Raw genomic sequence first — 22,860 nt, forward strand, 5'->3', positions numbered from 1 at the left:
TTTTAATTTGAATTCTGATGATCCCTCAGGTAGATGGATCCATGTAGATATAAGCTTGTGGAAGGATACGCTGGTGCTCTTTAATATCTATGCCCCTAACTCACATCAGGCTGAATTTTTAAGGCTCTTCAACAGTTGATATTACCACTGGTTGCTTCTAATGTAGTAGTGGCGGGGGACTTTAACGTTGTTATGGATCCATTATTGGACAAGAAACCAAGTAAAATAATTAAATCATTAGGGTTAGATAACTTGGTACCAGCATCTGCAATAGAGTATCCTATGCACTTAAGGATATATGGAGGATTCTCCATTTTAATGATCGGGAATTTTCTTTCTGCTCCTAGGTTCACAAATCCTTTTCACGAAGCGATTATGTTTTTGTATCAAATAAATTAGTACAGCAGGTAACAAAAGCCACCATAGATCCAATTATTTTGTCAGACCATGCTGGGGTTTGGATTGAACTTAAGTTTGCTGATCAAGATTGTAGTAGGCCTGTGTGGAGATTTAATAATATATTGCTTGCTGACTCAAACTTTCTAGAAGAATTTCAATTAAACATTGTGGGATGCTTTCAAAGCTACCATGAGGGGGCAAATCGTATCATATTCAGAAGTCCTGAAATGTATATCTCCTTTCATGATAGGGGCCTTGATTGGCCTTGAGCAATCCACAGCTTCTTCCATTTATGAGATATTATTGTGCAATTAAGACTACTTGTTAGTGTAAGCAACAGGTGATCGATCAATACAAGCATGAAACAGCAAGTCAATTGTTAAATTGCAGTGCTAAATACTTAACTATTGAAACCAAGAGAGTAAAGTGTATTTTGTTTTCTATTTGTCTGCATAGCAATTCTAGCCCATGGTACATACCGGCAGTGGTGTAGTAAGGGGGGGACAGGCACCCATCCTCCTCTCTGCCCCCCCCCCACTGCCACATATATGCACCACTTCCCTTCCCCCGTAGCTCTGTAATGTTCCTGGCAGGAGCAACAACCCCCCAAGATGCAGTAGTGCCAGCATTGGTTCTTCCTATGATATCACTTCCTGGACCCGTGCCTAGGAAATGACTTCAGAGGAAGAGCCAACCCTGGTACGACAGCATCTTGGGGGTTGCTGCTCCTGCCAGGAACATTACAGAGGTATGTGGGAAGGGAAGTGGTACGCACATGGCAGGAGGGGGCGGGGAAGGAGCGTGTGGAGGGAGGGGGCAGAGAATATGCAGAGGAGGGGCATCACCGCTCTTGGTGTCTCTCACCCTCACTACACCACTGCATACCAGTAAGTGTTTTCAGCTCTTGCCAGTCTATTGCATTGTATTTAATAAATAGGTTAATTTCCATTTTAACTCACCATCATACGTATAGATATTTAAGTTGCGAGGTTCAGGGTAAAAACAGGAACAGATCAGGGACAGCATAGACAGCTCCTTCATCTTTTCTTTGTAGGCTGAAATAAAGGAAAACAGGTGAAAATATAACCTGTTTAACTATGTACTGATGGAACATCAAAATCCAAGACCACAAAATAACTGCAATGCACAAAGGTTGCGCTAGAAAGTCTTTTTTAAATTTGCTTAGGACTAAATGCAGTAAATGGTACCCAGATTTGGGCACCCCAAAAAATATGCATGCTAGAGTGCTATTCTATAAATGGTGCTTTGAGTTGTCTGCCATTTAGGCTTATATTCTATAAATGGCACCAGTAGGCGCCCTACCGGGGTCCAATTTAAGTGGCAAAAGCAATTTTAAACCCTCCTTAAAATTGTTTAAAATCTTGAGGTGCCTACAAAGCTGCCACCGAGATTGCATTTATGGTGATGCCCAAGGATGCCTACGGTTGAAGTAGGTATGACTAATGCCAGAAACCTTAGGTGTCCTTAGGTGCTGCTGTAGACATGATTCACATCACACATAAGCACTGGAAATGTAGGCCTCAAAAACCTTGGGCTACATTTCTATTTCTATGTTTGAGGTAGCTGCAATTCCAGAAATCGTGCCGTTGCATAATTGACAGATCAGCGGCCAACTTTTAAGTAGCTGCTAATACTGGTGCTGTTTTTAGAATGTGTCTCTTAATTTTAGGTATGTGAATTTACATGAAATGAAACTTGATATAAATTCCTGTGCCTAAATTAAGCATGGATCCCCCAAATTCTATAATAGTATGTGCATCTTTAGTGAATTCCCCTCACCTACTAATGCCACTCCCGTGGCCACGCCCTCTTTTCATTTACACGCTAAAGGATTTAAGTGCTCATCTTTATAGAATAGCACTTAGCAAGATGTACACTTAAAACCCAAATGGTTGCCGATTAACGCCAATAAGGGCTCCTTTTACAAAGGTGCGCTAGCATTTTTAACTTATGCACCGGATTAGCGCATGCTATAGCGCGCACTAGCCGAAAATCTACTGCCTGCTCAAAAGGAGGCGGTAGCGGCTAGCGCACGTGGCAATTTAGTGTGCGCTATTCCGTGTGTTATGGCTTTTGCGCGGCTTTGGAAAAGGAGCCCTAAATGATTGTTAGTGTCCAAATGTTGGTGCTAATAGGCTTGTTATTTATTGGGATTTATTAACCGCCTTTACGAAGATTCACCCAATTATATTGCGCATGCAAATAGGGCAGGGTGCAGAACCTGGTGGCCCATTGGAGGCCCACAACAAGTCCAGGAGAGGGGGTGGGTGGGTGCTGGCCCGAATATAAACCGAGACCCCCATTTTTGGGCCAAATTTTTGGTCCAAAACTCTTGGTTTATATTTGAGTATATATGGTAAATTGTTTTAACAGTCCTTAGATTTTTAATGTACTTCATGTGATATTTTAGCATTATTGTTTTGTATATGTTTTAGATGTGATATTTTAATTTGACATTTCATATTTATTTTTATTAGCCTGTACATGATTCCTATGTTTTTTCAGTGTCCCCTGAGGAAGGCATATTCATATGCCGAAATTTGGATCCTTATTGGGATGAATACTTTCTTACCAAACTTTTAGGAAGTCAATCAAAACTTATCTCTTTGATAAATTTCTCCAACTCCACTTCTGTCTTGATGTACTTCTAAAACACTTCCAGGAAAAATTTGACTAATCTTACCATGCTAATGTAATTTTGAAAGTTTTTTGTAATATCGCTGTCTGTATACAATCTCTTTCTCTGTAAACCGCTCTGAACTGTTTATGGGTATTGCGTTATATAAAGTTATTATTAGTATTATTATTACTTAAGGAATAAAGATATTATTGGTTGAAAGGACATCTCTCTTGCCTTTTGCTTATTCTGCCTAGGATTTACCGTATTTTCACGCAAATAACACGCACCCGTATAAAACGCGCACACGTGTATAGCGCGCAGAAATCACGATGATAAGCACAAAAACTTTGGTATAACGCGCTCACGATTATACCGCGCATGCTGCCCGACTCTCCGTTCACCCCCCTGACTTCCGTGCACTGCCCCGCCTCTCCGTGCGCTGTCCCGACTCTCCGTTCACCCCCCCTGACTTCCGTGCACTGCCCCGCCTCTCCGTGCGCTGTCCCGACTCTCCGTTCACCCCCCTGACTTCCGTGCACTGCCCCGCCTCTCCGTGCGCTGTCCCGACTCTCCGTTCACCCCCCCCCTGACTTCCGTGCACTGCCCCGCCTCTCCGTGCGCTGTCCCGACTCTCCGTTCACCCCCCCTGACTTCCGTGCACTGCCCCGCCTCTCCGTGCGCTGTCCCGACTCTCCGTTCACCCCCCCTGACTTCCGTGCACTGCCCTGACTTTCCGTGCGCTGTCCCGACTCTCCGTTCACCCCCCTGACTTCCGTGCACTGCCCCGCCTCTCCGTGCGCTGTCCCGACTCTCTGTTCACCCCCCCCCCCCGCCGTCCGATTCACCCCCCCCCCCGGCAGGACCATTCGCACCCCCGCCCCGAAGGACCGCCGACTCCCCGACAATATCGGGCCAGGAGGGAGCCCAAACCCTCCTGGCCACGGCGACCCCCTACCCCCACCCCGCACTACATTACGGGCAGGAGGGATCCCAGGCCCTCCTGCCCTCGACGCAAACCCCCCTCTCCCCCAACGACCGCCCCCCCCAAGAACCTCCGACCGCCCCCCCAGCCGACCCGCGACCCCCCTGGCGACCCCCACGACGCCCCCACCCCCCTTCCCCGTACCTTTGGTAGTTGGGCCAGAAGGGAGCCCAAACCCTCCTGGCCACGGCGACCCCCTAACCCCACCCCGCACTACATTACGGGTAGGAGGGATCCCAGGCCCTCCTGCCCTCGACGCAAACCCCCCTCCCCCCCAACGACCGTCCCCCCCCAAGAACCTCCGACCGCCCCCCCAGCCGACCCGCGACCCCCCTGGCGACCCCCACGACGCCCCCACCCCCCTTCCCCGTACCTTTGGTAGTTGGGCCAGAAGGGAGCCCAAACCCTCCTGGCCACGGCGACCCCCTAACCCCACCCCGCACTACATTACGGGCAGGAGGGATCCCAGGCCCTCCTGCCCTCGACGCAAACCCCCCTCCCCCCCAACGACCGTCCCCCCCCAAGAACCTCCGACCGCCCCCCCAGCCGACCCGCGACCCCCCTGGCCGACCCCCACGACCCCCCCACCCCCCTTCCCCGTACCTTTGGAAGTTGGCCGGACAGACGGGAGCCAAACCCGCCTGTCCGGCAGGCAGCCAACGAAGGAATGAGGCCGGATTGGCCCATCCGTCCTAAAGCTCCGCCTACTGGTGGGGCCTAAGGCGCGTGGGCCAATCAGAATAGGCCCTGGAGCCTTAGGTCCCACCTGGGGGCGCGGCCTGAGGCACATGGGCCCAACCCGACCATGTGCCTCAGGCCGCGCCCCCAGGTGGGACCTAAGGCTCCAGGGCCTATTCTGATTGGCCCACGCGCCTTAGGCCCCACCAGTAGGCGGAGCTTTAGGACGGATGGGCCAATCCGGCCTCATTCCTTCGTTGGCTGCCTGCCGGACAGGCGGGTTTGGCTCCCGTCTGTCCGGCCAACTTCCAAAGGTACGGGGAAGGGGGGGTGGGGGGTCGTGGGGGTCGGCCAGGGGGGTCGCGGGTCGGCTGGGGGGGCGGTCGGAGGTTCTTGGGGGGGGACGGTCGTTGGGGGGGAGGGGGGTTTGCGTCGAGGGCAGGAGGGCCTGGGATCCCTCCTGCCCGTAATGTAGTGCGGGGTGGGGTTAGGGGGTCGCCGTGGCCAGGAGGGTTTGGGCTCCCTTCTGGCCCGATATTGTCGGGAAGTCGGCGGTCCTTCGGGGTGGGGGTGCGAGTGGTCCTGCCGGGGGGGGGGGATGTATCGGACGTCGGGGAGTCGGCCGGGCAAGAGGGCTTGGGCTCCCTCTTGCTCCGATCGTGGATGCGGGTGCGGGTGGGAGCGCGTGCGAGTGGTCGTTCGGGGTGAGGGTGCGAGTGGTCCTGCTGGGGGGGTGAATCGGGCGTCGGGCGGGGTGGGAACTATGTTTTAAAACTTTCGTATACCGCGCTCACGCATATAACGCGCGAGGGGTATGCGCGGTAGGTAAAAACGCGTATAACGCGCGCGTTATATGCGTGAAAATACGGTAGATCCCATTTATAGAATCAGGCCCTTTGTGCAATTGCCTCCCTAGACAGTATGCCCAGTTTGTGCAAGAAACCCACCCTAGCTCTTTGATAATTGTTACTGCAGAAAGGCAGTCTGGATGGGCAATTTGGCCTTTATTTGCCATCATGTTTTTATGTTTCGATGACCCTGAGAGCTATTTTTCTGGAGATGATCCCTGAGGTCTGCAGTATACTGCCAGAAGCTGCCTAAACCTTCCTTCCTGGATTTCAGTGCAAGACCTTGCGTTAACACCCAAGTATATCCAACCTCTTTAGAGTGCAGATGTACCCACAGTGCTTTGACCTGAGTCATTGGGATGATTTGATGGCACCTTAACATAAGAGAACAGCAAAAAAAGAGGCACAGGAGATGTCAAAATCAACCTCCAATTACATATACCGCGTTTCCCTGAAAATAAGACAGTGTCTTATATTTATTTGGGGCCCAAAAAAGGCACTAGGTCTTATTTTCGGTTAGGGCTTATTTTTTCATGTACATGATCATCTCTCCCTTCCTCTCCTTCACCCCAATTCTTCCTCTTTGCTTTCCCCCACATGTGCAACACCTTTCCTCCCCTCTCACCCATCTTCTTGTGCCTTCCCTTTGCAGCATCTTTCTATCCCTCCAACCCTCCCATCCCCCTGTGCAGAACCCTTTGCCCAGCTTCCATCCTTCCCTCCCTCCCATCCCTCTGTGCAGCAGAACCCTTTGCCCAGCTTCCATCCTTCCCTCCCTTCCATCCCCCTGTGCAGAACCTTTTGTCCAGCTTCCCTCCTTCCCTCCCTCGTGCAGCAGAACCCTTGAGCACCCGCCGCCGCCCCTGCTGCTCAGCTGAACCGCCAGTGACCCTCCATCCTTCCCTCCCAACCAATCCCCAACCAATCCCCACCGACCGCGACCATAAGTACCTTGCTGCAGAGGAGCGTTAGGCCAGCAGCACTCACAGGCTTCTTTGCGGCCTTCTCGCTGGGACCGTCTGTGTACTGATGACATCATCAGTACACAGATGGCCCCAGTGAGAAGGCTGCAAAGCAGCCTGTGAGTGCTGCTGGCCCGACGCTCCTCTGCAGCAAGGTATTTATGGTCGCAGTCGGCGGGGATTAGTTGGGAGGGAAGGAGAGAGGGTCAGCGGGGGTTTGGCGGTTCGACTGCACGGCGGGATTGGGGCGAGGGGAAGCACAGCTGCCAATGACTAGGGCTTATTTTTGGGGGTAGGGCTCATATTAATACCTATCCCAAAAATCATGCTAGGGCTTATTTTCAAGGTAGATCTTATTTTCGGGGAAACATGGTACTTTATTGGTAATTAGTTCAAAGTCCAAAAACACGTCCTTGACATACAATATGAAAATGGTCCCAACTAGGATCCAAGTTTCGGCGACTGAGTCGCCTTCCTCAGGGGACAACAAGGAACTTGTGATGCTTTGCAAATTTTGCACGGTAACGCTCCAGTGTCTCTGCTCTGAAAAGAAGTGCCAAAAAAACAAAAACATCACAAGTTCCTTGTTGTCCCCTGAGGAAGGCGACTCAGTCGCCGAAACTTGGATCCTAGTCAGGACCATATTCATATTGTATATCAAGGAGTTGTTTTTGGACTTTGAACTAATTACCAATAAAGTATATGTAACTGACGGTTGGTTTTGACATCTACTGTGCCTCTTTTTTTGCTGTTCTGTTTACTTCGAGGCTTGGTATCTTCTTTTTCTGTTCTTTACCTTAACATAAGAAAAAGTCAAACAAGAAATCTTCACATAAGGGATATAAGAAAAGTTTGCAATTTTAGCACTTCTATAAACTCATTTTCAATAATTCCTTCCTTTCTCTGGATGAATATGCTTGATGTTTGGTCTGTCTGAATGCGCTTCTTTGAGCATTGCATCACGCATTTTTACCTAGAAACAGATCATAATATATAAATAATGCAGCAACATCCTTTTATCCAAGGATAATTTGAAAAATTTCAGGCTCAGTAATATAACCAGGAGCACTACATGGAAGTGTGCCCTTAATTTTGTAAAAGCAATTTCATTTGAAATACGAGGCTCTTATTAATGTGTTCTACTGTAGATACTCTTATCTATCAATCTGTCAAATTAGGTACATTTTATGCAAAAGCTGCAAATATTATTAGTTTATCTGCTTGCTTAATCTTAATAACTGCAGTTAATATAATTTTTCAGTGCTCTTAGCATATGCACTTTATGCTAATATTCAAACTGAAACAGCAAAAACAATTGTTTTTGGAGAATTGGTTGCACCAGCTTTTTCAAGCAACAGCCTAGAGTGAAAGAAAATAACACATGGAGTTGACAAAATACAAAATCACGTATGTTTGCTATTTTCCTTCTCTAAACTATGGAACCTATTTACTATATATACTCAAATATATTTACTGTTTTACTGAATTTACTGTATATACTCAAATATAAACCTAGATTTTTGGGCCTAAAAAAGGTCCAAAAATGGTAGTTGGTTTATATTCGAGTCTTCCCCCCTCTCAGACCTCTCCCCAGGCCTACCTTAAGACATGCTGGTCCAGTGGTAAGCCAGGACAAGAGCGATCTTCCTATGCTCCTTCTCCATGCAGTCTCACTACTCAAAATGGCTGATGCACGTTTATTTTTTTATTTGGATTTATTAACTGTCTTTTCATGAACAAATTCACCCAAAGTGTTTTACAATACATTGAATAGTAATCAGGTTCTCTTAAGTATTCTCCCTATCTGTTCTGGCAGGTTCACAGTCTAACTGTGATATGTACCTGGAGCAATGGAGTGTTGAATGATTTGCCCAGAGTCACAAGGAGCAAGTTGGGATTGAACTCACAACCTCAGGGTGCTGAGGCAGCAGCTCTAACCACTAAGCCACCCCTCTAATCCACAATAACCTTGTGATACTGCTGTGAGTTCAGTTTATATTCAAGTCAACCTTACCCCCTTTTTTAGGGGCGGGGGGGGGGGGGGGTAAAAGGTTACCTTGGTTTATATTTGGATGGGTTTATATTTGAGTATATACAGTACTTTACATTAATTGCTAAAATTAAGGCACAGTAAATGCTCAGCTTCTCAATTAACTACTTGGGGCATTTCTAACATCTTCTCATACAGTTAATAATGAGGAAATAGCTTTTCTGTATATTAAATCATCACAGATAATGTGATGCCCTCTTCTCATTCAGAATGCAGGCAGATACAATCATGTTTCAAGTTTTATTAAAATTTTGATGTATCGCAATATCATTAATTCAAAGCGATTTACAGTTAAAAACGGGGTCTTAATTATTAACTAAAACCAACACAAATGGACCTGATGTACCAATACATAAGGGAAGTAGGTAGAACTATAATAAGTATAGTAAAGGATACATACAAGGAAAATACAAATGGAGGGTAAAAAAAAGTATTTATAAAAGTATAGTAGAAAATTAAGAACTTTTTTTTCCCCCAAATTCTCAGAGCGTAAGACAGAGGATTAATGAGTTTAAGCATCAAATAGGATCAATAGGGACTCCAATAATTAGGTCTCAAAAGCATCCTTGTACAATCAGCACTTTAACATTCCTATAAATTTACTCAATGTTTTTTCTTCTTTAATAAACGATGGTAGGGAATTCCATATTCTGGGTGCTGTAATTGCAAACATTGTATCTTGTCTTGTATTTATTATACTAAGTGATGGAATTACTAGAAGGTTTTTGTCCTCAGATCTCAAACTTCTAGTAGGAATATATGGAACTAGTATTTTAGCCCGTTACATTAACGGGTGCTAGAATATATGTCTGTTTGTCTTTCCTTATTTCTGCCTCTCTCTCCCTCCCGCTGTCTTTCTTTCTGTCTGTCTCTCTCCTTGGCCCCCTTTGTCTGTCTGTCTTTCTGTGTCTCTCCCTGCCCCTGTGTCATTCTTCTTTTTTTTCTGTCTCCCTTCCTCCCACTGTCTGTCTTTCTTTCTATTTGTCTGTCTCTCTCCCTGCCTCCTATCCAGCAGCATTTCTCTCCCCCCACTTCCCTGTGCAGCAGCCACAGCAGCATTCCCTCTCCCTCCATTTCCCTCCCCCCCACTACTTCCCTGTGCAGCAGCATTTCCCCTACCCCCCATTTCCCTTCCCACAGTCTGCAGGCTCCTTTAGTCCCTTTCCGCCTCCCCTTCCCTTCCCGCGGTCCCGACAAACCTGCGACTCCAGCAGCGTCTGCAGCACTCAACACACGCTGTTTCGGGGCCTTCTACTGCCCTGATTTGTTCTGCCGTGTCTCTGATGATGTCATCAGGGAGTCCAGCACTGGTGGCCAGGCCTGCGAGTGTAGGTAGAGGCTGGGGACTCGCGCATTCACACTCCTGCGGCCATGGACCTACTGATCACAGATCAGAGATCACGGAAGCACGCAAGAGTGCGCATGCGCGGCTAGGGTTTTATTATATAGGATAATATACCTTTCTAAAAATGATGTCACTCTTGTTCATGTATGCACCCTGCTGGTTAGTTGTTTCCCTTATGATTCGATCAAAATTTCTGGAACTGAGTCATTGTGCCTTTCAGGTAGGCCTTCTACTTTACTTCGCTTTTCTTTCAATTCCAAACTGTTTCATGCACCCTCTTAGATATTCTCAGTTAACATCTGGATTCTCAGTTAACATCTTCACCTCTCTTCCCCACCAATGGTTGGATTAGATCAGTGTTTCTCAAACTATGTGCCATGGCTCAGTGGTGTTCCCTGAAGAGATTCCCGATGTGCCAAGAGAGATTTCAGAAATTTATTTTATTTTTAAAAATTCCTTTCATAAGTAAACATTAGAATAGATGACATGTATGTCATGCACACAAGAGTCTGTCAATGTTAAGAGTGTCTGTGTGTATAAGGATACCACCACCCAGACCAGTATCATTCTTTTGATGTGATTTGTCCTTGAAAACTAAGAGCAAGTAATTTTAGTTTTATTTTTTATGCAGTAGTTATCCTAACTTGAGCAACAAAGCAATCAAGGCTTTGTTACCATTTGGATCTTCTTATCTTTGTGAACTTGGATTTTCAGTTTTGACAAATTAAATTGAAAAAAAGAGAATGACTGCAGATGGTGGATGATGAAATGCATGTTTGCTTGCGACTATCGAGCTGTGTTTTGAGTTAATTTGCATTCAAAAACAAGCACATCTATTGCATCGATTAGCAATTCTATTCTATCTATTTTAGGTTTACCGTTGTTATATTTACCCATAGAAAGCTTAAAGAACTTTAAATAAATAACTCTCAAATTTAATTTTTCATTGGTTTTATAATTTTAAAATTTCTATTATAATGTGCCTCGAAAAACATTTGCTCCGTTTAGTGTGCCAGAGCTTAAAAAGTTTGAGAGACACATGATTAGATATTACCAGTTGCACAGACTTCTTTTTAGCTTTCCAGCATTGGAATAAATTGCCCCCTTAGTCTGAAACAATTGTATACTGCTTTGTTTTGTTGAAACATAGAAGCATGACGGACGATAAAGGCCAAATAGCCCATCCAGTCTGCTCATCTACAGTATTCACTATCTCCTACTCTAAGATATTCCATGTGCCTATCCCATGCTTTCTTGAATTCTGACACAGCCTTTATCTCTACCATCTCTACCGGGAGACTATTCCACCTATCTACCACCCTTTCAGTAACAAAGAATCTCCTTAAATTACTCCTGAGCCTATCAGCATCATTCCATTTACTGGTGCAATCTTCCATTTTAAGCATGCTCAACTACTGTAACATCATTTATTTGGGGTCTTTCAAGAAAACCATTCAAAAACTCTGAATTATTCAAAATTCGGCAGTTTGATTGATTTTTGGTATAAAAAAATGGGAACACATAACTCCCTATTATCAAAAACTTCATTGGCTGCCCCTGGAAGCAAGAGTTCTGTTCAAATTTGCTTGTCTTTGTTTCAAATCTATTTTTGGTTCGGCCCCTATGTACTTGGTTTCTCATTTTAATTTGGATTGTTCTATTAGGACCTACACGTAGAGTTCATATGTTTATCCATCCAACAATAAAGGCCTGCCGTTACAAAAGATACCTGGACAGAACACTTGCTTTCCAAGCAGGTCATCTGAACGATTGGCTAGGTAACTTCATTACGCACTCCTCATCTTATCTAAGTTTTAGAAAACTAGTAAAAACAAACTTGTTTAACCGATTTGTAACCTAAGAACTCTTAAAGCCTGATCTCTTTATTCTTTAATCTGATTTGTAACCTAAGAACTCTTAAAGCCTATCTCTTTATTCTGCTTACATGTATTCGATGACTTTACATTTGTGACTACTTCTCTGATTGTCCAGTTCTTCTTATTGTAAACCGCCTCAAACTATTATGGCTTTGGCAGTATATAAGAATAAAATTATTATTATTATTAACTTCATCCTATGCCCTCTCCTTCTAGTTTTCCTTCATTTGAAAAAGACATTAATGCCATGGAGATATTTAAACACATCTATCATATCCTCTCCCTCCTTTCTTCTAGAGTATACATATTGAGGTTTATAAGTCTGTCCACACACGATTTATAATAAAGGCCGCTAAACAATTTTGTAGTGGTCCTCTTGATCGATTCCATCCTATTGAAGGTGCTGAAGGGCAGTTAATAATATTTAAATAAACCTTCAACCTTTAGGTATATGGGGGCACTGGTCATAAATAGTTTCAAGCATTCTGAACAAATTGTTGGTGAAAAGTTCTTTGATACTGACAGGAGTCCAGTTGGTGAATAGTAAGATCTGGCATTTCATCGGGTTCCTCTCTACCAGTCGTTCTGTTTAACATCTTTTTGCAATCCTTAGATGATTTGCTGAGAATTAAGAGTCATAAACCTTTTCTTTTAATCTGTATTCAGTTGGTATGGCCTAGTAAAGTTTGAGCATCTGCATTCAGTAAAGCTGGCTCTATTTTTTGGAAGTCTTTGTCAGAATAGCTTAGAACTGAGAGGATTTATTTGAAATTCAGCAAGGAACTGAAAAGTTTTTGTTTAATCAGGCATATGGCTAAGAGCTGTATCTGTGCCCAATAGTGGAGTTTTAATCTGTTGGGCTGAATGACGATTAGCAGTTTTAGGGATTGGTAGGTAGATGTTTTTAAGATGTCTTTTTTATGAATTTACGAATGTTCCAGCTAATATTCAAAATTATTTAACCAGCTGGAAAGAATTACTGACTGGTTAAATCACTTGTTCATAGCTATTCCGGTCATTTTCAGTGGCACTTAACTGGTTATCTTCTCTTAAAATGACTGGTTAGCATGGGATTCAAAAGTAGCTAACTTCTGTGTGTTCCGGGGCGGAGTTGGGTTAAGTGCTGATATTCAGCTCCTTACCATATAAGTAAACCACTTAAATAGCAGTCCTATCTTTAAGTGACTTAGTTTATGTCAATGGTCTCCAATTTTTTCATGTAAAGAGCTACAGTGTGAGTATGGGAGGGGCCCTAGGCACCTGGACCAATCAGGGCCTTAGGCATCTTCCTGGGCACCTTGGGATGCAGTGAGAGGGGCCTAAAGCCCTGATTGGCAAAGGTGCCTATGGCCCCTCCTAGAAAAGGGACCTTAGGCATCTGGGTCAATCGGGGCCTTAGGTCTCTTCCGCTGGGAAGGGTAAGGCCCACTATTGTGAAGAAGTGGGCCTTTTGGAAGGAGGGAGAGGGACACCTCTTGCCAATCTTCGTGTAAAGGTATGAGGAGGTTTCGAGGTGTTAGAGGGGGCTCATTTAGCTAGAAGGAAGTAGGCATCCCTCCTGCTAGTGTTGGGTGTGTGTGGGGTCATTTAGGCAGGAGGGAGTGGGCATCCCTCCTGCTGATGTCGGGTGTGTGGGGGGTGTGAGAGGGGGTAGTTTAGGCAGGAGGGAGTGGGGATCCCTCCTGCTGATGTTGGGTGTATGTTTGTGGGAGTCATTTAGACAGGAGGGAGTGGCTATCCCTCCTGCCAATGCCAGGTGGGAAGGTGTTGGGGGGGGTCCTCTGTCCGCTGCAGCCAGATGAGCTGATCACATTAGGGGAAATTCCCCCAATCAGCTGAGCTGTCAGGACTCACCGAAGCTGCAGTTTCAATGAGTACTGACAGCTGAGCTGAGAGGGGGAAATTTCCCTGCCGCGATCAGCTGATGGCAAGCTGTGGTCTGATAGCAAAGATAGGTGGCTGAAATGTAGGCCAGTTTCTGGGCCTACATAAGCGCTTTAGGCTGCCTAATGCCACTTCTTGTGTTGGTCACGCCTACTTTGGTGTTCAGCGACCTAAAGCGCCTATGTAGATGTGATTCCCGTGCTATTTATTTAGGTACCGGTAGGCGCCTCAACTGTGCCATTTTTTTATGTTTCTAATGGTGTTTTCCAATTAATTTAGGCCGTTGGCAGGGCACCTACCAGGACCTAAGTTTATAATTTCCCCCTTAATGTAATATTCGAAAGGGCAAGATTGAAATGAACGCATTTGTAGGATTTGAAGAGCATTTCAGCCAACTGTTTGAGGGCCACAATGGAGGACTTTGGGGGCTGCCTGGGGCCATGCATTGGAGACCACTGTCTTATGTGGTCAAGGGCTGAATATTAACTTAGCTGGCTATATGTTTACTGGTTCAGAAAAAAACACAAAAATGGATAATCAATGCCAAAGCTCAAATAGGGCTCGGCATTGAATATCTAGGAATAACGCCAGTGGCGGGCAGCAAAATACTTAGCGTCACTGGTTGAATATAGTGGAGGGGAGGTTTATAATTGTAAGTTGTGTAGATTGTTTGTTGGATATAATGGCCTGTGAGATCAATAAACTGAATTGAACCGAATGTGTTATGTTAAGATGCAGTAACTTACTGCTTGTTAACTGTTAATTGTAAGGTATAGTTTGCCCATTTAATTCCTACTCTTCATCCAGTCCCCATCCTATTCTATGTCAGGAAGTTAATGGGAAATCAAAGCATCCTGTCAGATCGATATGATTTCAATTCCTGTGTTAACTGCTTAAATCTGCCTAGTATAAAGGCTCCTAAAGACGCATCTGGGAACCTCTTGCAGTCCAGCTAAAAGCATGCGTGATATGCAACACAATACATACTGTTCTCCTACACGATGCAAACTATTCTCTTGAATAAACGCCTTTGAAAACAATTTTTCCTATGCATAATAACTGCCAACTATTCTGACCTTGGTAGCACTGTCTTCTCCAGTTTTACAATTCAAAAGGCCTTTTCAGCAAAAGCTTTAACAACCTGCTGTAAATATGATTTTCAGCATTTTTCATTTTTTTGAGAGGGAAGAGGTTCACTGGCCTTAAAACGTCCTTCCCCTACCCTAATTCTCTGAGATTAGGGGCTGTTTTTCTAAGCTGAGTTAGGCAGTTTTTAACATGCATTTTAACATGCATTAAAGTTAGTGTAGCCCATTCTAATGGCTGATATAATATAATGTAGCTAGCACAGTAAAAATCTGTGGTGTGTGCTATATTCTTATTTACTTTCACAACAATTTGGAATGAACTGCCTTCTTAAATCAGAACACTTTTCTCTCTTCAGGCTTTCAGAAAATCCTTGAAAACATTGGTTGCAGTTGAAGCATGCCATTCAGAAAGGGTTCCCTGATTGGCGAAATTTAAAAAATCATTATAGCCTGCAGGTCCTCTGCTTCCAGACAGATTTCATAGGACATCAGGCTGCCCAGTGGTATAAATTAATATCTGAATTCTTAAATAAAAAACCAAAAACTAGTCTTAAGAGACATTTGGAGCATTGAGATAAAGCAGCAGATTTCTGCTACTCAATGGCCACGAATTTGGAGGTTGAGATGTACAGCGTCAGCATCTATGAGACAAACATGGTTTTTTTTTTGTTACATAGAAGTTTCTGGACCCCTGTTTGTTTACAGAAATTAGATAGTTCTAAATCTAATAGATGCTGGCACTGTCATCTAGACATCTAGACCCTTTGATACTCAACTTTTGGAAGTCAATAGGGGGGACAGATGAATAACATACTGGAGTCATCGATTTCATTGACGTATGAGGCTGTCATATGTGGGATGATATTACATCTTAAATCCTCATTGGATAGGTATAATGTCGGCTTTTCCTTATTATGACCGGGATAACCATGCAAATGATTACTCATAACTGGAAAAATTGGGATCACCTTAGTTTTACTTTTTGGTGAGCGAATTTATGCTTAAGTTATAAGTATGAGAAAATGAATGCTGATAAGCTAGAGCATTAAGAAATTAAGACATTCAAATTGTAGAGTTGTTATAGTTGTCCTTTTCTTTATTTCCCGTTGTTTCAGCTCCCACACATCCAAGGGAGGGTGGGTGGGAGGGGAGGGGTATATCTTTTGTTTGGTATTATTCTCTTATTGATATTATTCTCTGATTGATTATAAGTGCTTATCTGATTATTATTATTTGTAGGTATATTGTGTTGCACTTTTTGTTGGATTTGAAAACTAAATAAAGAGTTAAAAAAAAATAAAACATTACTTTTCCAACAGTCATTGCTTGACTATTCAAATTGTGATCAGAAGACTTAGGCCTCCTTTTATGAAACTGAGATAGCAGTGTCTAGCGCGGGGAGCTGCGCTGAATGGACTGCGCTGTTCGACACTCATAGAGTTCCTATGAGAGTCGGGAGCAGTGCGGGCAATTCAGCGTGGCTCTCTGTGCTAGAAACTGCTATTACAGTTTCGTAAAAGAGGGGGGTAGTTTTATGTTAAATCGATTAATCTAATAGTTCTTTAACTTTGTTCTGTGCCTCTCCTTATATAAATTTCTTTATGTGAACCGAGTCGAGCTCCTGAGTACAGTAGATGACTCAGCATATAAACCTAAGGATTGGATTGGATTAGATATTGCCTTTAACTGAACTGCACAAACCAAAACATTGGAAATAGAGCATTGCCACAGTCACTAATGCCAATAGCACTGCTTCAAACACTGCCGCCGCAAGATGAGGCAATAGTGGCAGCCATGCTGTCAGCAGTCTGGCAGAGTGGCTGCCTCACTAAAGGCTATGAGAGCACTGCAGTAGCCAGTTTTCTGTCCCCTTTCAAAAGCTCTTATATAGAAGGATGACCCTTTTGGGTACAACTTTGTGGGGGCAGAGGTGGACTCCTGAAACACTAAAGCAAAAGGGATGGGCCTGGGTAAGACCCTGGGGGTTTTGGGGGGTCAGGATGAGTGGAATCAGGTTGATGTTAAGAGGGACTTTATAAAGGGGATGGGGATAGAAACATAGAAATTGACGGCAGATAAGGGCCACGGCCCATCCAGTCTGCCCACCCTAATGACCCTCCCCTGCCTTTACTTTGCGAATAGAACCCACGTGTCGATCCCATTTGGCCTTAAAATCAGGCACGCTGCTGGCCTCAATCACCTGAAGTGGAAGACCATTCCAGCGATCCACCACCCTTTCGGTGAAAAAGAATTTCCTGGTGTCACCGTGCAGTTTCCCGCCTCTGATTTTCCACGGGTGTCCTCTTGTTGCCATGGGACCCCTGAAAAAGAAGATATCTTCTTCTACCTCGATGCGGCCCGTGAGATACTTGAACGTCTCGATCATGTCTCCCCTCTCTCTGTGCTCCTCGAGCGAGTATAGCTGTAATTTATCTAACCGTTCTTCGTACGGGAGATCCTTCAGTCCCGAGACCATCCGGGTGGCCATTCTCTGGACCGATTCCAGCCTCAGCACATCCTTATGGTAATGTGGCCTCCAGAATTGCACACAGAGGCATAATGACTTCAGGCTTACGGCTGACGAAACCCCTGCATATGCAACCTATGATTTGTCTTGCCTTGGAAGAAGCTTGCTCCACTTGATTGGCAGCCTTCATGTCCTCACTGACGATCACCCCTAAGTCTCGTTCTGCAACCGTTCTTGTTAGGATCTCGCCATTAAGGGTATAAGTCCTGCATGGATTCTGGGTACCCAGGTGCATAACTTTGCATTTTTTGGCATTGAAGCTGAGCTGCCATGTCTTAGACCAGCTCTCTAGTAAGGGTAGGTCATGCATCATATTGTCGGGCATTGAATTTTTATCTATTGTGCTTTTGCCCATTACATTGCTTAGTTTGGCGTCATCGGCAAATAATGTTATCTTACCTCGGAGCCCTTCTGCCAAGTCCCTTATAAAGATATTGAACAGTATCGGGCCCAAGACAGAGCCCTGGGGCACTCCACTGATCACCTCCGTCATTTCAGAGGGGGTGCCATTCACCATTACCCTTTGAACCCTACCTCTAAGCCAGTTCCCAACCCACTTCGTCAATGTGTCGCCCAATCCTATGGAACTCATCTTGCTTAGTAACCTGCGATGAGGCACGCTATCGAATGCTTTGCTAAAGTCCAGGTATATGATGTCCAGGGACTCTCCAACATCTAGCTTCCCCGTCACCCAGTCAAAGAAGCTGATCAAGTTGGATTGGCAGGATCTCCCCTTAGTAAATCCATGTTGACGGGGGTCCCGTAGGTTCTCTTCATTCAGGATCATATCTAATTGGTGTTTGATAAGAGTTTCCATTAGTTTGCTCACTATTGATGGGGATGATTTGGGGACTCTGGATTGGTGGTGGGGTATCTGGATGAGGGTGTCAGAATTGGGGGGGGGGGGTTCTGATTTGAGGAGTCTGATTTCTGGGGAATGGGTTATGGATCAGGGGGAGTGGATTGCGGGTAGGTGTACAAAACTTGACATGATAATTAGCTGCTAATTGGCGCGAACAACCAATTATGGGCTATAATTTGTGTTAATTGGTGCTAATTAGTGCTAATTATCGGTTATGTGTGTAACTGTGCTTAGTTGGGATTCTGCAAATTGCACATGCAAATGCAAATGGGTATGGACCTGGGAGAAGCATAGGCATGTCAGGGGTATACCTAGTACTTGCACACACAAGTTCTAGTACATTAACAGTTATGTGTTTATATACAGTTAGGTGTGAACATTTAAATCAGCCATTGAGCTGGCATAGGCATTCATGCCTAAAGTTAGGCATATAACTGTGGACTTGTTTTATTATTTATTTATTTTAGTATTCATATACCACTTATAGCCTAAGTAGTTTACATTCAGGTACTCAAGCATTTTTCCCTATCTGTCCCGGTGGGGCTCACACTCTATCTAATTAATGTACTTGAGGCAATGGGGGATTAAGTGATTTGCCCATGGTCACAAGGAGTAGGATGGGATTTGAACCCACAACCTCAGGGTGCTGAGACTGTAGTTCTAACCACTGTTCCACACACTTCCCATACTCTATAATGGCAATTGTCTGCCCTATGTGGTAAATACAGGGTAGATGCTGGGCACATCCCTTGCATTTACAGCCAAGGCTCTGCATTTACCATGTGTTAAGTATTGCACCTGATGTATGATGAGTGCAAACACTTATGACACTTAAGTAAAAGGGCTTCTTTACATAAAATGATTTTCCAGTTATAACATTTGAAAGAAAATCTTCCGAGCCTCCTGTCCCCTAAATTAATTTGTTTATATGTATGCACAATTTGAAAAGTGCCAAGCCTTAAACTTCCCTCATGGTTCAACCGTATACAAAATAAATTGGGTAACCAAATGTTTTCTTACATAATACTGAGGCTTTTGCCTAACCCCCTCTTCTTCGAAACCATGCTAGCAGTTTTTAGCGCAAAGATCTGCGCTGAATGGCCCCTGCTGCTCCCGACGCTCATTGAGTTTCTATGAGCGTTAGGAGTAGTGCAGGCCATTCAGCACGGCTCTCTACACTAAAAACCACTAGCGTGGTTTTGTAGAAGAGGGGGTAAGTCTTTCACTGAATGTTCCACTAGGCATACAATCTAGAAGACAACTTAGGTAAATCAAACCACTGGTTATTAAATTTTGCCATGAAGTTTCCTGGAATTCAGCTTATACTCGTAAAAGAAAAATCTTCTATTCACCTCAATTTCTCAAAATGTTTTTTTTTTTCAAATTTATTTATTTAAAGTCAAGAGCATTTTAGATGGGGCTCTGTGGAGAATCATGAGTTGAAGTAAGGAAGAGGGAGGATATATTGAACACAGTTTCTAATAGCAGTAGCTTGGACTGTTATCAACTAGCAGCATTGTGTTGGGAGAGAAAACCCTGAGTTTGCTGCATTGATTTATCTCAGTCCTAAGAGAGATTTTGGTAGCAGTATTGTCCAATATTAAAGGAACAACACATGATTTTCCCCCAAATATAGCAGACTCTCTGTTAATTGGAACTCAAGCAACCAGAACTCTCAAGCAACCAGCAAAAAAAAAAAAAAAAAATTCAAAGAAATACTTTAAATAAAAATGAAAATAAAATCAATTTCTGGTGGAAATTTAAGTGTAAACTTGGCACGCCACACTTGAGTACGCCCACGCTTTGCCTACAAGTGCTAAAAATATATATATTAATTGATCATACAAAAACCCTTCTTCCTCTGTTTCATATGCAAAGAACCTTTTTTTAAAATCAAATATATCAAATAGCCATAATATTATGAAAAAAGGTTCTTTTCATATGAAACAGAGGAAGAAGGGTTTTTGTATGATCAATTAATATATTTTTTTAGCACTTGTGGATAATCAATTGAAACGATAGGAAGGAGGGTCCGAGCATAAATGATTGTAACACCAAATCCAGGATGTGGACCAGGAATGATATACAGATCATAGGAGGTCCTATGATCTGATCATCCAATAAGTTATGATATGCTCACCTCCGTTCCCGAGTGAACATTATATAATAATTTCAGATGGAAACTTCACTTAATTGATTGTTAATGATGGTTTAACAAATTCTGTTAAAATTGATGTGAAACAGAATTATAGTAGTTATTTTTCAGCACTTTCAGCAATTTTTAAACTCTTATACACAAAGTTTCATATAAACATCACGTTACCCACATTTTTTCTATACAGTTTAATCCCGGTAAGATGGAATTTTAGGTCTAATTTTTTTTAATATATTTGTTCTCATTTTGGCAGCATAATGCAAGCTAAATCATAATGAAATGCAAAGCAAGCACTTCCTTATTATGTAAAACGAATAATGCAACTTGTGTTTAACCTTGCAAGTTGCATTATTCATGGAAAGATATGCCAGCCTTGAACAGTTATTATCTCTTCTCCACAGCTTTATATTCCTGGGGAGCCTCTTAAAGGGGTCATTCTCAAGAAAAGAAATAAATCTCATGCCTGGCCCCCTGCCTCCTCTCTATATTTTTCTCCCATTCCAACCCCCTGGCATCTTTCTTACCATGCCAAACACCTTCCCCAGCATCCTTTAACACCCCTCCCCCTAATCCTTGAGCCTCCAGCAACCTTATCTTCCCCATTCCCTACTACCAGTACCTACTGAGGGTTTCCCTGATGTCTAGAGGTAGGGCAGGAGTAATCCAAGTTCTGTCATTAATGATTGCTAGCAACTGTAATCCACTTTGATGGCTTGACACTAGGCATTTTATCAAATAAATATACAACCTTGAACCTTTCTCTCCTGTGCCATTGGGTAGCTGGGCTTAAAATTACACCAGTTAATCCTTACCAATAGTCATGCTGGGGAAAGGAGGGGGGCAAGAGGTTATACCCGTGGAAAATACTGGTGCAGTAAATGTACTGTTTCATTGTAGCTTAGAAACTACCCCTCTTAATCAAATTGATTAGAGGTAGGGTGTGAGAATTTGCACTGGATTCTCCAGCATTTTCCCTGGATCACTGACTGATATTATACTACATGAGATCTTCCTGGACACATATAAATGATCAGCTGGAAACATGTATAGCTATCTCCATTTTGTATGACTAACGGCCTCTTTTACAAAGCCGCTCTAGTGGCTGCCGTGCGGCAACAGCCCCAAAGCCCTTTAAATCTCTATGGGCTTTGGGGCCATTAGCGCAGCGCAGCCGCTAGCGCAGCTTTGTAAAAGAGGACTTAAGTACACACCTGGAGATATAGACTACATTCACTTTTCTCAAAAGGTACACTGCTTTGCGATCTAAGGACAAAAGGCTAGTATTCTATAATTTCAAAAATAAATTGAGCTTCTACAATAAATTGTAGCACCTATTTTAACATTGCTTCCCCAACTTTTTCTCAGTCAGTCAAAATGTGAAGACAAATTAGATACTGAACTTGAACTGAATTTCATTTTAGTTGCTGTTCAGTAAAACCACCGTAGATCAAGGAAAGATGTAAAGATTATCTGAAGCATGAAATGTAAGTCATACAAGGATCATATTTCTTTGACCTTTTATAATTGTATTGATATTGATCCTTTGAAAATTTCATTAAAAAGTAAGCTGTGTTGCTTTGTCAAGGTTAACTTTGTACTGCTTTTGATGTGCTACACATACACAGAGCTTTCCTTTATGATGGCAGTCCGTCAATTTAAAGCTTATGTATTGAACTCTCAGTCATCTCTCTGTATTTGCAACACAGAAAGAGCAATAGGATGTATTTGTAAAATGAGATGGAACTCATATAATCCTGTAATTATTGATCTCAGATTATTCTAATTTACAAAACCATCTCTAAAGGTCTTCTGAAATCTGCTTGTTGGATTTCTTTAAGCTAAACCAGTAATCCTACTTTCCCAGTTCCAAATTTCAGATTATAGTGAGGATTGTATCACTTTTCTGTTCCTGATGAACTAGAAGACTGATAAATTTTTGCATAGGGAGTTTATACGAAAGGAAGGGATAAGATGGAAGAAATAAGAAAAGTTTCAAAAATATTCATGAAGGAAAAATGAATGAAGCTGGGGATATGAATAAATGTTCTCTCTCAGAGTAGAGAATGCCACAAACTACATGTAGAAATCGGCACACTATCTCACTCATTGGCCATTAAAATATCATTTTGTTGTGAACAAGAATGTCATTAAAATGACAAAATGGAGAAAAAAAAGGGAGTAGGAATTTACAGGAATGAATGATAGCATAATTTAAAAGGGAAGGTCCCTTACTGTATGATAATGTATGTTAATTACCTACTGTATAGTGTCTGATTTTTGCTTATATCTTATAAAGATGCCATATTCTAGAATCAGTGTAGTATTTTTTTTTTTGGTGCTGCTAATGTCCTCATAACTACTAGCCATGAATTTTGTGCCTGTAGTTGACAGTAGTTAACTTCCCTGTTGATCTTGCTGTTAATGTCTTTCCTCTACCCATCTGAAGAGTAGTCAACTGATGAACACTGGTTGGTGTGGCTCAGTATTAGGATAAAGGTGGAGATGGTTTGCTCAAAAGTGAAAGTACTAAATATCAGGAAACAAGTCTTTAGCCGTGTAAGG

General features: G+C 43.3%; 1 protein-coding gene across 1 annotated transcript in view; it reads right to left on the reverse strand.

Moving 5' to 3' along the window:
* Positions 1–22,860, reverse strand: part of STMN2 (stathmin 2) — a 103,436-nt gene that overhangs the window by 34,783 nt on the left and 45,793 nt on the right. Inside the window, exon 2 of the mRNA XM_033929746.1 lies at positions 1,359–1,454. Coding sequence (XP_033785637.1) covers positions 1,359–1,454 — 96 coding nt within the window. The remainder of the gene's footprint in view (positions 1–1,358; positions 1,455–22,860) is intronic.

This window comes from Geotrypetes seraphini, chromosome 2, assembly GCF_902459505.1.
Source record: "Geotrypetes seraphini chromosome 2, aGeoSer1.1, whole genome shotgun sequence".
Classification (NCBI taxonomy): Eukaryota; Metazoa; Chordata; class Amphibia; order Gymnophiona; family Dermophiidae; genus Geotrypetes; species Geotrypetes seraphini.